This window comes from Protopterus annectens, chromosome 2.part0 (assembly GCF_019279795.1).
Source record: "Protopterus annectens isolate FY-2018-M chromosome 2.part0, PAN1.0, whole genome shotgun sequence".
Classification (NCBI taxonomy): Eukaryota; Metazoa; Chordata; order Ceratodontiformes; family Protopteridae; genus Protopterus; species Protopterus annectens.
In genome coordinates, this window is record NC_056728.1 from 137,355,797 (window position 1) to 137,371,756 (window position 15,960).

Genomic DNA, 15,960 nt, shown 5'->3' on the forward strand with positions numbered 1-15,960 from the left:
ATAAAATAAGTAAATAAATAAAACATATGCCACAGGGTACCACTTATGCTGGTGGTGCCTTGGAGCCTCCCTTATTCCCCATCAGTACCGCAGGTCTGTCTGCACCTATATGCATTATCAGACTTCTGAATTAAAATCTGTGAGGCAAAAATGCTGGAGTCATTGACACAGTACAAGTAACACTGGGTACTACTGGCACTTATTTTATTTTACATTTGTTGACCGGGCTAGTCTAACTGGATACGTATCCTTTTTCAGTAGAGGCCCGGGGAGAAAAGCTCCAAACAGTTAGAAAGACAGACATATTACATACATATATATCTATATCTAATATACACACACACACATATATATATATATATATATATATATATATATATATATAATATACAACAACATACATGTAATATTAAACAGAGGATTTCAGATAATATTGGTCACTTCACTGTTAGCACATTCTTCCAGATCATTTCTATTTACAGAGCAAGTTAAAGTGATTTAAGATAGTATATGGTTAAAAACTCTTCAAAAGGATAATCATTATAACTCGATTGCTTAGCTTACATTCTAATTTCTTCAGAAATAAGTAACAAAGAGTGAGAGGTAGAATGGAAGAAGAAGAAAAGAGAGAATGCATAGCAGTTACAGTAAAGGTTAGTCAGGGTTACAAGGACAGAGCCAGTGTGATTTAAGATATATTTTGAGCTTTTGTTTGAAGATAGTAAGGGAGGAAAGTGATGTTAGATCACTAGGAAGAAGGGTCCAGTGTCTCCCAGCTGTATTTGAAAAGAGAGAGTCACCAGCCAGGTTTTTGGATTTGCTTATACTAACTAGTAGTTTATTAGAGGAGCGCAAGGTGTTCAGGTTTTTGTACAGAGTGACAAGGGAAGTTAGTGTTGGAGTATTATGAAGCTGGTACAGGGTCTTATGGATAATTGTAATTGGTTAAACATAAGCTGATTCTAGAGTTCTAGCCAATCTAGTTGTTGCAGATTCTGACAGTGATGGGTTTGGAAGGGATTTCCAGTGGCAAATCTGGCAATGTTGTTGTAGGTTTTGGCAAGTTTTAGAAGATTATTCTTCGACAGGTTAGTATAGATAGGAGAAGCATAGAGAAGTGTAGATATTAGGTGGGAGTGGGCAATAGTGGATCTGGCAGGTAGAGTAAGGAAAGGTCTAATCCTGTAGAGGGAACCCATTTTTTGACTGTTTTTACTGTATTGTTTATTTGTGTATCAAAGGTGAGGTGGTTGTCAATAGTAACACCTAAGAGTTTGGTAGTTAAATCAGGTGTTATGAGTGTGCCATTGTTAGATGTAAAGTGTGAAATCTATTTGTGTGGACTTGTGGGTAGGAGTTAAAAGTAGGAGCTTTGTTTTTTTTTTTGGATTCAAGAGGAGGCATCGTTGCAGAAATCATGTTTCTACTTTGCTAAATAATGTTTGTGTTTTTAATTGCAGTTCAGACGAGGAATTGGCTGAGCATATTATTGTAGAGTCATCTGCATATTGTATACAGGTAGCCTGAGGGATTGCAAATTGTAAATCACTGATGAAAATTGAGAAAAGCAGAGGGCCTAAAATAGAGACCTGAGGTACACCTAGTGTGACAGGCAGATGAGAAGATAGGTGATTCTCCCAGAGCACTGCTTGCTGCCTATTGTTGAGGTAGGAACTGAACCATTTTACAGCCGGAGTGTCAAGAGAAAGAGATTTGAGAATATTTAAGAGCAAGTGGTGATTAACCATATCAAAAGCTTTTGAAAGATCGATAAACAGAGCAGAGGTAAGAATACTGCTATTTTTATTTTTGTTGATGGTGTTAGAGAAGGATAGGAGGGCGGTTGTAGTACTGTGGAATGGCCTAAAGCCATGTTGGCACTCAGCAAGCAGGTTATTTTTAGTTAGATGGTAGAGAAGTTGATTATGCATGCATTTTTCCATAATTTTTGCTGAGGGGAAAGTAGGGCTATTGGTCGATAGAGTGTTCATTAGAGCTCCCACCTTTGTGTAGGGGATAATGTGTGAGATTTTCCAGATTACTGGTATTGTTCCCTCACTAATGGTTCTGTTGATAAGGATGGCTATAGGATAGGCTATTACTTTAGCTGCTTTCTGCAGGTATTTTGCAGGTAGTTGGTCAGCTGATGGAGTGCAAGGTTTTAGTTTAAATAAGAGTTTGCAAATGTAGTACTTAAATTTACTGCACTCTTCTTTCATATGCCACTGTCCATGTACAAAGAAGTGTACCAAAGAATGCTGGATTGTCAGAGCACATTATATGGTCATATCTTCTTTGCAACAGTTAATTTCCTTTGTAAAGCCATGGCCATGCATCCTAATAGAGCAAAAGCAATGAAAAAGCTATAATGCTAGTATAAGCAACAACAATAATTAAATGAAAATGAACCAGTTCTCCGCCACATTACTGCTGTGCACATTAATTATGTAAAACTATTAAATGCAGCCAATGAATCTAGTGAAAACTAAAACTCACCAGCCTTCAGTAATGAAGCCCTTGGTTACAACTTAACATACCGACCACTCACTAACTGATCTAGATGCTGAAATCCCTTTAAACAATGACAGCATTATCACATCAAAAGATCTTCAAAATAGCCACCAGCAGAGGGTATATTGTTTGAGTACATCACCCCTGTGCTTTCTTCATGCTGCTCTTCTAAAAATACTTCCTCATGTTAATGCCATGCCAGCATACTGTATTGGCCTACAGTGTTATAGAGTATACAGATATTCAACTGTCTCCAGTTCTTGACCCCTTCTCAAACCAGGTTTTATCAGAAAAAAAAAACATTACATTTTTTGCAAGGATACAACACTATAAACTTGAAAAGGATTCCACTGCTGTTAAAGATGGCAAGAAAAAAATGCAATAAATAAATAAATAAATAAAATAAAGAAATAAATAAAATGGAAATAAGTGCCCACTAAAGCTGTTCCACTCAAAGATCAACTGATATGGATAACTGCACATCTGTCATGTCTTATTTTGACAGGCCCTCTGTGGCAGAAATAATGCTTTGTTCCAAATCTCAAATTTCTCCAACAGGGAATTGGCAATTTTCAGATTCATCCTAGTTGTGTGACAAAGTATGTATTTTTTATAGTTAAGTAACGGGAGATTTGGGTGACACATACAGATATGCATACATTCAGCATGGTCATTCATCTTCATAAAAAGTGAAAAGGGTAAACAGATAAGTAAAATGAAAATCTATTTAAAAAAATAGAAAAAGGCTGTAATCACAGAAGTATGAAGTAAAGAATGACCTATAAAAGATGTGTTTCATAAAGTAGTACTAGAAAGTGGATAGGTGAATTTAGTAGAGAGTTGTAATTCACCCAAATAGTTTCATATACTTTAACTGGTGCTGTACACACACAAATATATGAATGTGAACATGCTGGTAGGAAGCACGAGAAAAAACAAAACAAAGGAAAGGTAGATTTAAAAAGAAAATCAAACTAACCTCAGAAATAAAATAGTTAGCATGTTTTTCTTCAGACGCTCTCTGCACAAATGCATCAAATGATATTGTTCTGAAATAAAATAAAATATAGAAATCAGTTTTTATTCCTCTCAAGTAGCCCCCCCCCCAAAAAAAAAAATAAATAAATAATATATAAAAAGGGCAAATACCAAATGTTACACGTTATATGTTGCAGTTTGGATTTTCTGCCTCATCTTACCAAAATTATATGCGCAGTTTCTTAATAAAGATACCCACAGAATTCCACAGCATTACCTGCTTACATCAGTTGTGGGATATTGTGGAATGTGTCTACAGATGTTAATGGCCAGGTCCCACACATGAGCTGTGGTGCATCCATTAGAATCTATGGACACACCCACAGGCACTCCCTACACTGACAACACAGCATAAAAATTCAATGAACTTTTTCGGTGGTGACATGCAAGAAACACTATAACTTTATGAAAGATTTCATTTTAAAAATCACATCATAAAACAGGCATGAAGTACAGTTGTACAAGCTGAACATACCTATAATAGTAGATGTTTGAATACCTCACTGTTGTCTACATGGCTTGTTTCCCTACTTGGGAAACAGCAACTGATAAGCTTCACAAAGATTTTGTGTCCCCCACACCTACACTCTGACCGTTATTTGGCTAGTTCGAAGGAGGGGAAATCAGCAGTCAGAGAGATTTTTTTCAAGACTTTCTTGTCTATACAGAGAGTGAAGAGTCTACAAAACCACACATTATCCCAACTACAACTATATACACCAGTAGGGGGATGAAGAGCAGGTACAGCTACCGCAGCAGCGAGGAATATAAAAGTCTACGGTTACGGGTAAACTCAACTTAGACAACTGTACCATGTTCATCACTCCCACTGCTGCAGTAGCTTTTAGGTTACATGGTTAGATTACCAAAGGCTATCCACCTTGTAACAAAGTAGGATATGGATCCAGGACCCCCTGAATAATGGTTGTAGCAAAGCAGGTCCAGGACATGGAAAAAAATCCAGTTTGTAATGCTTTGTAAAAGGTATGTAAAACGGACCATGTAGCTGCCTCCAGAATGCTTTCAAAGTCCACCTGTTTCGAGTATGCCATCAAAGAATACAAGTCTCTACTTGAATATGCCTTGATACTGACTGGAATGGATTAACACGGGGGGAGGGGCTATAATAAAAGGAAACAGAGTACAACCAGTTGGAAATTGTCCATTTAGACACAGGATGTCTAAACAGCTGAGCAGCTTTTCTAGAGGACTTGATTCTGTCAAGATGGTACCGGAGTTGCCTATGCACACCCAGCAGAGCCAGTTTATGGTCAAATGGTGCCCTAGGAAGGAGAATGGACCACGCCTCCCCACAGCCATTTTGGTGTCTCATTACTCCCCCCCCCCCCAATTACCGTAAACACTGCTCAAAACTGTCAGTGTGCATACTACTTTCTTCTTTATTTTCAAAATGAAAGCAGCAGTATGAACTAATTTAAAATTTTAAATTTAAATATCCTTTGTTGACCAGTTTAGTTCTACTAGGCTAGTAGAGTCGTTTCAGAGGAGACCCCCTAGTAGTATAAATACCACCAAGGAACAAATTTTGGTCAGGACACTGGGAACTTCACCTTACTCTTTTTGATAGCGCAGGTGGATGTAAAATATCTCAAAGCACCTACCATTAGTGCAGACAGATGGAGCCCCAGTTTAACATCTCATCCAACGGACAACATACAGAGGAATGCATACCACCCCCCAAAGTGCACTGCAGTATCAGCAATTACTATACATGATATGAGAGTAAAACGGCTACTTGCTAAACAAAACAGTTGCATACTGAAAACAGACAGCATGAGTCCTTTGAAACTCACATTCCTTGAAAATCCACCCCTGTAGTTTTAAAGACTTTTATCATTATGGAGTGAAACATAATGCATGAACCAATAAGACAAAATTACCCTCTTCAGCAAATTTCAATCAATCCTTAAGTCTGAAAGCTGCTGTAGAGGATTAAGGCTCCTGTCTCCAGTAGCCAAGAAGTACAAGGCCTGAGCAAGCTAATTAACTAACCTGCCTTCCCTAACAAAGGCATTTTACACACAAGCAACTGTTGAAGGAACACTTGTCTCCCATGTTTCATGGAGAAGTTCCAATGCAAAATAGCAGTCTCAAGTTCAGTTCTCCTGTGGGTCATGTTCACGGATGAGTTCCAATGCACAAGAAAACAAATGGCAGCCCTAAAAAGGAAGTTCCAATCTGCATTTAAATCCCACACTGTGCACACATCCTTAATAAATAAGTTTACATTTCTTTACCTGTTTAAATAAAAATTAAATGCTATGGTAGACCCCCTCCCCCAACCAGTAGGCCCTAGACAACTGCCTTGGTTGCCTTGTGCTGGATCTGGCTCGGACGTCTAGAGTACGTAGAATCTTCTCTCCCTGGATTTTATGATCTGAATAGAAAACACAGATTGATGGCTAGACTCAAGGTGAACTCAAACCACACTGGACATAAAAGAGGAGTTCATTTTCAAGGACACAGGAATATAAGATGGGGCTGACCCACCATGAGAGCCTACAACTCAGATCTCTTCTTGCATATGCCAGAGCAACGAGAAGTATAGTTTTTCCAAGTCATGAACCTTAAATCAGCCTGATGAGCAGGTTCAAATGGAGACATGTTTAACTTTTCCAGCACAAACTTAAGATGCCAAGTAGGAGGAAGGAAGGTCTCAGGTGTAAAATTCCTTCAAAAAAAATGTTTTATCACAAACAAAGAAGAGTAGGATTATTTCTCGTTTTCTAAGGCAGCTAATAAAATTAGTTAATTTAGTTACTGTTGAGTTCATCCAGCTTTGTAGAGGCAGATCACTTTTTTTTAGGAGAGAGTATTCAAAATTTACCAACAAGCAGACATACGCACTGACTGGCTGATTTTAGACTGTGAAATATAAAGAAACATAAAATATTTGTCTAAACTGCCGCAAAACAAAATAAATGCCAGTAATCCTAACCACACAGCTCTCAAAACATGCTAATATCCAGCATTTTCACCACAACTGAACATTATAAGATTATATACCTATAAACAAAGTTTTTATGGAGAAAATCCATCTGTGGAACTGTGGAAACATGGATTTTTACTTCCTTGCTCACTCCTACCCCACTGAGGTATTCAACCGTCCATTTTGAGGTACAAGGTCCTAAAGGAATTCCTTTTAATATAGCAGGTTTCCTCTGTAAGTTAAAAAAAAAAATTAAACATTTTTAAAATGCACTATTACGTGCCCTAGAATTATCCAGTGTGGGTGAACAGTAAGGGCCATAGCAACAGAAAATCACTGTTATAACTGGAATGTTTTATACACTTTAATGACTAATATACTTTATACCATAAGTTGACTTACTCATACTCACCTGAGTCACCCTATTGCAAATTAAATTACATCAATTTTTTTATATAAGATTGCGAAGCATAACTTGAAAACCCTAAGAAAACACTTTTCTCTTTTTTGCAGAAAAGAATTTTCCTGCATACCCATTGTGCATGAATTGCCCCGTGAGCCCATTGCTTACAGATGCACCAATTTCAACATCGCACAACACTGAGGAAAGTTAAAAAAAAACTGCAGCGCACTGTTAGCTTCTATACCAACTTTAATGACTACTGTTTTTAATACATTTTAAAATATACAGATACAGGTTATTCAAAGTGTATATCATATGCATAATATATTTAAGAAATGTGTTGAGCAGGTGAGATCAGAACAGGAAATTTCAGCAGCTGCCACTGCATAATAACAGAACTGCGTGAAGATCTTCTGATAAGTACATATGTATTTTCTGTGCCAGGGCTACCAGAGTTGTTTTGGTACATTATTAATAAAGTCTTGTATCCTGGAATCCAAGATTCCCTTGTACAAGTCATGAAAAGAGATGAGGGAAAGACTTGATGAAATAGTTGATGTGGTAAAGAACATTTTCTTACTAAAGTCCTCAGTATAATCCTTGGGCAGGAGTAAATAAAAGGCTAACTTGCAGAGGAGTGGCGGATTATAAAGGATTGTAAACTACAACTTTGAGTCTTTTAATTTCCTTCCAAAAATCTTTAGCATTGCAGTCTAGTTTCCACAGAAAATAGTTTTTTGAGCCCTTTGTGGCTGTTTACAGAGGATATGGTAGTGTATAAAGAGGAGCCACTGCTCGAGTTCACCTGTTTACATGTAGTATGTTAAATGCGCCTTCAAGGACAAGTGTGAACACTTAATGAAAATGTTCCTAGAGAGGGGTTACCCAAAGGATTTGTTGATAAGTGTTAAGGAAAAGGTTTTAGCAGGTCAAGAGAATACAGAGTATGAAGGTGCATTTGTGTCCGATTTTTGTGGAGATTCAGGTGTCATCTAAAACATTTTTGAAAAAGAATGGGCAAAGTTTGCAGGCTTATCACATGCTAGTCTAAATTTTCAGAGATCCTTGAAATTTATTTTCAGAGAAGGAAGGAATATTAAAAGATTTGCTAGAATCTCATAGTTATAATAAGAAATCTGGGAAGATGAGGGGCACATATAGGTGTGTAGTGTGTAACTAGTCCCCATATATCATTAATATGGAGAGCTTATATATTGAATCAAGATTCTATTTTTTTTTTTGCCGTGGAATTATTAAAGGACTGCTGTGCTTTTACCTCGAGTCATGGCTCTTCCATTTTCAGTGCTTTTATTGTTTATTAACCTGTAAATGGTTCATCTCCCAGGCCCATGCTTATACTTATCAAGGGTATCAGAACTTGCCAGAGATTTGGGATGCATGGCTAGGCTTAAAAAGGCTCTTGTGATCGTTAGCCTAGTAAATGCCCATGAACTCTAGTGAAAAACAAGACAGATCAAAAGTAAATTGTAAGAGGGAAAAGGTGTACAGAAGGCCAATTGGGTGAAGCAGAAAGAAGGAATAATTAAACAGGCTGATGGAAAGCTCAGCAATGGTACAGGACCCCAAAGCCATCAGTCAGAGCCCCATTCACTGAAAATATGGGGAACATTTTCTTCAAATAGGGAACTCTTGGGGAGAAAAATACCACCTCCAAGACGGCTGGTAAGAGAACACTCTTTTGTTATGTGAATTACCAAGTCCGTGAATATGTTCTCATTTCATTGCCAAAGAAACATGGCCTCTCTGTAGGAGGGTAAGCTCATATAAGCATATGCTTGTTGATGTACCAGTCACCGTCATGTCTCTGATCAGATCAGAAAATATCTTTTTGGGACAAAGAAAACAAAGAATTCTGGCACCACTATAGGTATCCTTTGTATCCCATAAACCTTGAAAAAATAAAAAATGTGGCATCTGAAGTGAGCTACTTATCCTACACTAGTGGTATGCAGCGACAGTTGTTATGATGTTGGGAACAAAAATGAATAGGATGGCCTATCACTAAAAAAAAAATTAGAGGACTGCTAATGTATACACCCAACTGAACAGTGAAGGACAGCACCCTTGTTGAGTAAGGCGGAGGTCAGGAACAGAGCCAGGACTAAAGACCTCACAAATAAAAATTTGTCTGCCTCCACCGAGGCCCACAACATTTCCTATGGCTGGCATCCGGGTCTATATCTCATTATCGCATTTTCAAAATATCGAACGGCTACAATGTTGAAAATGCCATTCAGCTAAATGTTTTTTTGAGAGACTACGGTACACTGAAGATCGAAAAATTTGCCCTTTCCTCACTGTAGTACGATCTCGGAGTTGGTATATACAATTAGCAGGGGGTGTGCAGCCCCCCACAAGAACGGTTTTCACTGAACAGCATTTTCGATACTGTGGCCATTCTATATTATTAAAATGTGATAACGTGATATAGACTCTGGCCTCCAGTCTTCAGAGGTCTCTACTGCTAACTGAGCTGAGGTCAGCAAATCCAAGGTCCCAGGTTGCTGACTTAACATCAAGGGTCTTATCAAGGACATTTCTCTAGAAATAAAACTGGACAAGTCAGATCAATGCCATAACTATGGTTGGACATAAGTGCATTATTTCGAGAAGAATCCACAACCCCAAACTCATTTCATTCAATGTTTACTGACAGGTCTATATTATCCCTTTGCAGGGAAGACTTTATAGTTATGCAAGTAAGCTTACCATAACAAAGCAACTGTTCAAATACATCACTCTAGCAGTAACTTCTAACTGGACGATTGCCAGAGCTTTGATAGGAAACGTGAAGGAAACAGGACCAGAGTTCAGGAGTCCAATAAATATAGATCTAGCAAAGGCAGTTTTGGACCCTGAAGTCAATATTGTAGTGTTTTGTTTATAAATGACAAGCTGCTGCCTCTAGAACAGCTCTAGAGTCCACCCCAGAGCTCTAATGGAATAAGCCTTGACTCTCCGAGGGAATCACCATGATGGGAGTAACACAACAGAACCATACTGAAATAGCCTATACAGAAAGTGAAGTCCTTTTTTGTTTCCCTCTAAAGAAATAAGACTGTTTGTCAGAATTTCTGTAGTCCTTAGTCCTGTCCAAATAGTATAAGAGTTACATGTGGATATACAAGGTATGAGGGAATTTTTTCTCCCCTATTTTTGGGTTCAGAAAAGAACAGTGAGATGGCTAGATTAATTTAATGTAAATTCAGAAACTACCATGGGCATAAATTAAGGAATTGTTTTAAGGTTACCCTGTCCTTGTGGAATATGAGGAAGAGTTTGACAGACATGAGAGCTTGTAACTCTAAGCTGTCAAAGCAGCAAGCAAATGGACTTCCATGTTAAAATTTCAAGCCAGCCAGAAAAGTTGGTTCAAAAAGTGTTAGATTTTCAAAAACAAAGTTAAGATCTCATGATGGAGCCACCTATATGAGTATGTAACACTTCTTAAGAAACTGCTTTACTTGAAATAAACCAATGGCAGACAAACAGAAACTTCTAATAGATGCACCTTGATGAAAGTGTAAGACAGACTTGATTTGAACATTTCACACAAGTACTAGAGATCCAGGAGGACTTTGCTCTGGATTGGTCCTGGTTTCACTTGTGGCACCAACTAGAAAACTTCTACTTTGTCAAAGAATCTAGTATCAGGTTTTCTATCCTCCTTTAACACCTGTTGCACATCTTCAGGAAAAAAAAATGGGGGTACTGAAATGGGATCAGAAATGCATCACCCAGACAGTCACATGTAAGCTCTGTAAGCTGGGGTGGATCAGTGATCCTCTGCCCTGTGCAAGTCCACTCTTTTAGTAGGTTTGTGGTAACTGACTTTGGCCAGTTTCATGCGAAGGGAGGGTTTACCTTTATATGTGCGTACTGCACGTGTGAACGCCAAAAGTCCAAAAGGACTTTTTCAAGATTTCGGAAAGTCGAAAAAAAAAGTTTTGAATGTACAATGAGCGACTGCACAGAGACATTCGCTCATTGCAAATTTGTCATTTTGGGTGTGGATTGCACTATAGTGGGGATCGGGAAATGGACCCTTTCCCCACTGTAGTGTGATCTCTGAGTTAAAATATTAAAGTGGGGGGGGTGCAGCAGTGCTTACCCCCCTGCATTACATTGTGTGTTCAACACTGTAGTTCGAAACTCAGTGAATCTGCTGTTCGATTTGCTGAGTTTAGAACTTCGGTGACGTTCGACATGCAGATTGGGCATTTCGGTTCACACAACGGGCCAATCGACAATTTGATTTTCAACTTTATAAAGGTAAACCAAAGGGAGAACCAATGTAATCTGGGGTAAAAATGAGTTATCAGAAGTATCCTCAGAGTGTCCTTCTGCAACTTTGGAAAACTCGGTATATCAGTGGAAAGGAAGGTGACAAAGTTACATGACCATCCCTGGGAAAGAAAAAACATGTTTTTCAGGCCTTCCTGTAAGGTGTCCTGGAACAGAATTTAACTGTCTGTTGGAAATGGAGACAAACCGATCTACTTGGCGAGTTTCTCCTGAAGATGTTTGGATGCAACATTCCTTTCTTATGAACTGTCCTAGAGAGTGTTTGCTACAGTGTTCTCCTCTGATGGAATACAGGTTGCCTAAAGAGAGAGCAACTGTGCTAAGTTGCCATTTCTCAGACAATCACTGCTTGTCTGCCCCCCATTTACGTACTGTACAGTTATCAGAGTAATGTTGCTTGTAAATCCCCAATAATGGTGCTGGAGTTCACAACTGGTACAACGCTTTTAATGTATTTATCAAAGTTATCTTCTCCTTGAGGTTAATGTGTTTCTTTTTGAAAATAGGAACTCAAAGTTTGGACGATGCTCCCTCCCTCCTGGCAAAATCTGAAGCATATGTCATCACACAATAGGTTACAATGGGGGAAGAGGTAAATATCTTGATTGCTCCGGACCTAGTTTCTCCCCTGCAAGAGTTCTGACAAAATGCAGCACTGGTACAGGAAAGGAGTGGGGGTGATTCTGGTACTGGGTCCAAACTGATCTGAGGAACCACTGAATTTTCCTAAATAGGGGAACCATGAGGATAGTTGATGCCATGTATCCTAGAATTCTGAGGTAATCTGCTACTGTGGTCTTAGACTGGTACAACTTTTCCAGCAGAAGATATGGATCACGTGAGAGGTGCCCAGGAGACCTCCCAGAAATGTGAACCTGTGAGAAGGCATTAAAGAATTTTTCAGGTTGAACTGAATTCTAGGCTTTGAAACATTTAATATGAAGAAAGAGAGACATTTATGAATTTTGAAAATATACTGCTAAATCAGTTAAAAGTCCAGATTTGGATAAACATGGGTCCCTTGTATTCTGACAGGCACTTTTTTCAGTTAGAGGGTATTTCACAAAAAAACAAGATAACATGATCCAGACACAAAAAATGTTAAATAAGATCTGAAATCTTTCTGAACTTAAATGTGATGAGCATTTTTTTTAATGTGATAAGCCTTTTTCAGATCCAGTCACAAGAACAGAATGTGGAGGAATTACATGAAACAGTTTGTAGCATAAGCACCTTGAATTTTGGCACATTTAAAAATAAGATTTAGAAATGAATGATATAGTACAGGTCTCTAAATGCCCTTCTTCTTGAGCACTACAAATATTCTGGAGTAAAACCCTCTTCCTTATTTAGAAGAAGGGACTAGTTGTATTGTTACTTATGCCAGCAATTAAGAGAAACAGGGAGAAAACAAATAGCTTGAGTTTTTTTGGATTAGGAGATATTCCTGATTTTTGGAGTACAGGATTTCCACTGGCATTTGAAAACCTGCTGGATAACTTCAGTACACAGGAATCCATAGCAATCCTTCTCCAGAGAGGAAAGGAAAGCTAGCATGTAAATTTGCTATAGAATTTATACAAGCTTAGGTGCACAGCCTACTGCATCTGATGTCCTTACATTCCCATTTACAGATGGGATTCCCTGCCATGAAGCCCACCGTCCGGCCAGTTACCAAAGTCTACCATTGCTTTAAAATACACCGAATGTCACCTACACACTCCTTGCATAGCTTAGGGCATAAATGCGATGTTCAGGTGTACCATTCTCAGAACTTCTTTGCTGCCAGTCCGAATACTGTTTTTAACAGGGCCTTACCTCTGTCCTTTTTTTGCTGTTTTTCTGTTTGTTGGCATTCTGGTGATTACTCCTGTTTGCTGAAGTCCTGACCGTTGCAAAAGTACCCAGGTGTTTTTTTTAATTCTTTTTCTGATTGTTTTGTACTGTTTGGGGGGGGGGGGGGTTAATGTCATCCAGAAAAGGTAAATTCCAGTGTGGGAGACTGACTGCCCATAAAGACTGCCATAAGGTTCTTTTTTTCCTAGGTGCTGCTCACGACCATACATCTTGTTCAATTTGTCAGGAGTTTGTCCATAAATCTCTTCATAGTAGGCTTTCTTCCCTTTCATTGTATCTTGAGAACCAGCGTCTTAAGCTTCTGAGGGTCAGCCATCAGGGAAGAAGGTGTATAAGGTAAGACCAGAATCTTCTGCTGTCCAGTCTCTGCCAGGAGTTTCTCCTGAGGTTGTTACAAACCTGGAGACTTACCTAGTTGCATTAGCAGATTCCTCTACCACGTCTGGGTTGGAGGCCGGTGAGGATCTGGCAGGCATGATTGTCCGACGGGGCTTTGCAAGTGTCCGTTTTGGCCGTTCAGGAGGAACCATGGTTGATTGTTTCAGAGGGGTCTAGGGAGGGTTCAGCAGTTTCTCTTTAGGGAAGAAGTTCCAACTACAGTTGTGGAATGCTGCCTTGTGTCAGGCCTTCTCAGGTTTCTAAGTCGAACATCCCTTAAAAAAGAAACAGTATCCCAATCATGTTTCTTCTGCTCCTAGGGATCCACAAAGTGAGTGGCAGGCCTTTACTCAGGGGTTATTTAATGCTTTACTGTCGTTAAGGCCTCCTCAAGGCATTTTGGTTCCTGGTCATCCTTGGTCGTCTTCCCCTAAATGGCCCAGAGAATTGAATTCTTCTGAGGAAGAGTTGGATTCGGATGATGAATCTGTTGCTTATTCTACACAGATTCCTTCTCCTTTAGACTATGGGTCTGAGAAAGAGGACTCTAATACTCTAGATAATCCTTCTGAGGAAATTTCCTTTGGGGTCACAATCTCTAGGATGATGGAATTTGTTTAAGTGGGATTGTGCCCAGGTTTCGGATATCCATAAGAGGTACTATGAGTTACTGCAGATGGAAATTTTTTAAACCTACGGCCATTCCTCCTGTCTTGGCTGCTTTATTGGATTTTTTTCCCCAATGCCTCTAAAGCTCTGGATTCTCTCCCCCCCTGCTCCCAAGAAGTCGGATAGGTTTTATAGGGTGCCTGAGTATTGTTCCTTTTCATTTAAATGTCTTGCTGCTGACCCCTCTGTGGTGTCTGCAGACTCTGAGATGAGCCGTCTCAATTACTTCCTTCATCCAAGTTACTGCCTTCTGACAAGGACAGTAGAACCATGGATAGGCTGGGCACGAAGGTTTATACTTCAGCTACCCTAGCTTTTATGGCTATTAATTATCACAAATCAAAAAGAAAAGTCACCAGCGCGTGGGGCAAATGCACGGCTCACCAATCATAGAGTATAAGGCAAAAAACACACAGAGCCAGCATACAGTGTTCCAGAATTAGTTGTAATGAAAATTAAATCATTACAAAAGAGAAAACAAACCGGTTTCGGCAGGAAACCACAGCCTTCATCAGTGTTGCTTACATACATAGTGGTGAACAAGGATATTTATACACACATATAGTCATTGTTAATTAAATTCAATCAAAGATTTTCATTGAGACCAGGTGGGAATAATCCCCCTAGTTTAATTATCCACTTTTTTTCTTTGGTGTTCAGAATGGAGTGTAATCCAGTTTTATTGTGCTTATTACCAACAATTTTGTCAATTATTATAAAGGTAAATTTAGCAGAAGCATGTACTAGATGATGTTTGTATAAAGCATTATTTTGCCTTTTATTTTTGATGTTGCTGATGTGTTCTGAAATCCTAATTTTGAGTGGTCTGGATGTTTGTCCTACATAAAATGAACCACAATGACAGGTGGCTAAATAAATGACCCAGTCAGTACTGCAGTTTGCAAAAAACCTGAGATCATAAACTACTGGGCAGTTTCTGCTTGAGAATTGTTTGGACTTATTGATCTTATCGCAGTTTGTGCAATGTCCACAAGGATAGCAACCTATCAATGGGTCACCTGTCAGTGTTGTTTGGATGAGATTAGGATCATCATGCCTATGTCCATGTTTAAAGTGGTTAAAGAAAGAACCCAAATTCTTTCCCTTGCGAAAGGAAAAAAGACATTTGTCTGGTATGAGACTGGTTATGTCTGGGTCATATTTGAGAATGTTCCAATGTCTGTGCACACTATCAGATGGTTGGAATTCCTAGCATAAGTGGTCGTAAATCTTAGGATGGGGTCTCTGTTCCGTTTGTGCTTATTGTATTTTAATAGGTTATCTCTGTCATAGGAATCAACCATATTGCTGGCAGTTAGGACATAGCCCATACCATAACCCCTAGATTTAAATCTATTGGTAAGGTCTCTCCTGTGAGTCTGATAAGAGAAATCATTGGAACAAATGCGTTTGGTTCTGATGAATTGAGATTTTGGGATGTTGCGTATGATGTGGGGGGTGGAAACTGGAGGCATGAAGGATGGTATTGTACTCGGGATGTTTTCTGAAAACCTCAGTGGATAAGGTATTGTCAGCTAGCTTAGTAACAGCAACATCCAAAAAAGTAATGTATTGATGGTCATACTGGACAGTGAATTCCATTCCCCAGATGTTGTTGTTTAAATATGTAAGGAATTCATGTAGCATGTGTGTTTCACCCGTCCAAACCAACCAGCAATCGTCAAGGTAGCATCTCCAGATGTCAATGTATGGTAAAAATGTGTTGTTGATAGAATCATAAATAATGTGGTGTTCCACGAAAGCCATAAAGAGATCCGCATAAATGGGGGCAAAAGATGCCCCCATGGCTGTCCCCTTGACCTGCCAG

The 15,960-nt window shown here is 39.0% G+C and overlaps 1 protein-coding gene across 3 annotated transcripts in view; it reads right to left on the reverse strand.

Moving 5' to 3' along the window:
• Positions 1 to 15,960, reverse strand: part of TYW5 (tRNA-yW synthesizing protein 5) — a 200,064-nt gene that overhangs the window by 173,905 nt on the left and 10,199 nt on the right. For all 3 annotated transcript variants that reach the window (XM_044060626.1, XM_044060627.1, XM_044060628.1), the window contains exons 2-3: positions 6,577 to 6,731; positions 3,491 to 3,560 (exon numbers count right to left, since the gene is read on the reverse strand). In XM_044060626.1, coding sequence (XP_043916561.1) covers positions 3,491 to 3,560; positions 6,577 to 6,731 — 225 coding nt within the window. The remainder of the gene's footprint in view (positions 1 to 3,490; positions 3,561 to 6,576; positions 6,732 to 15,960) is intronic.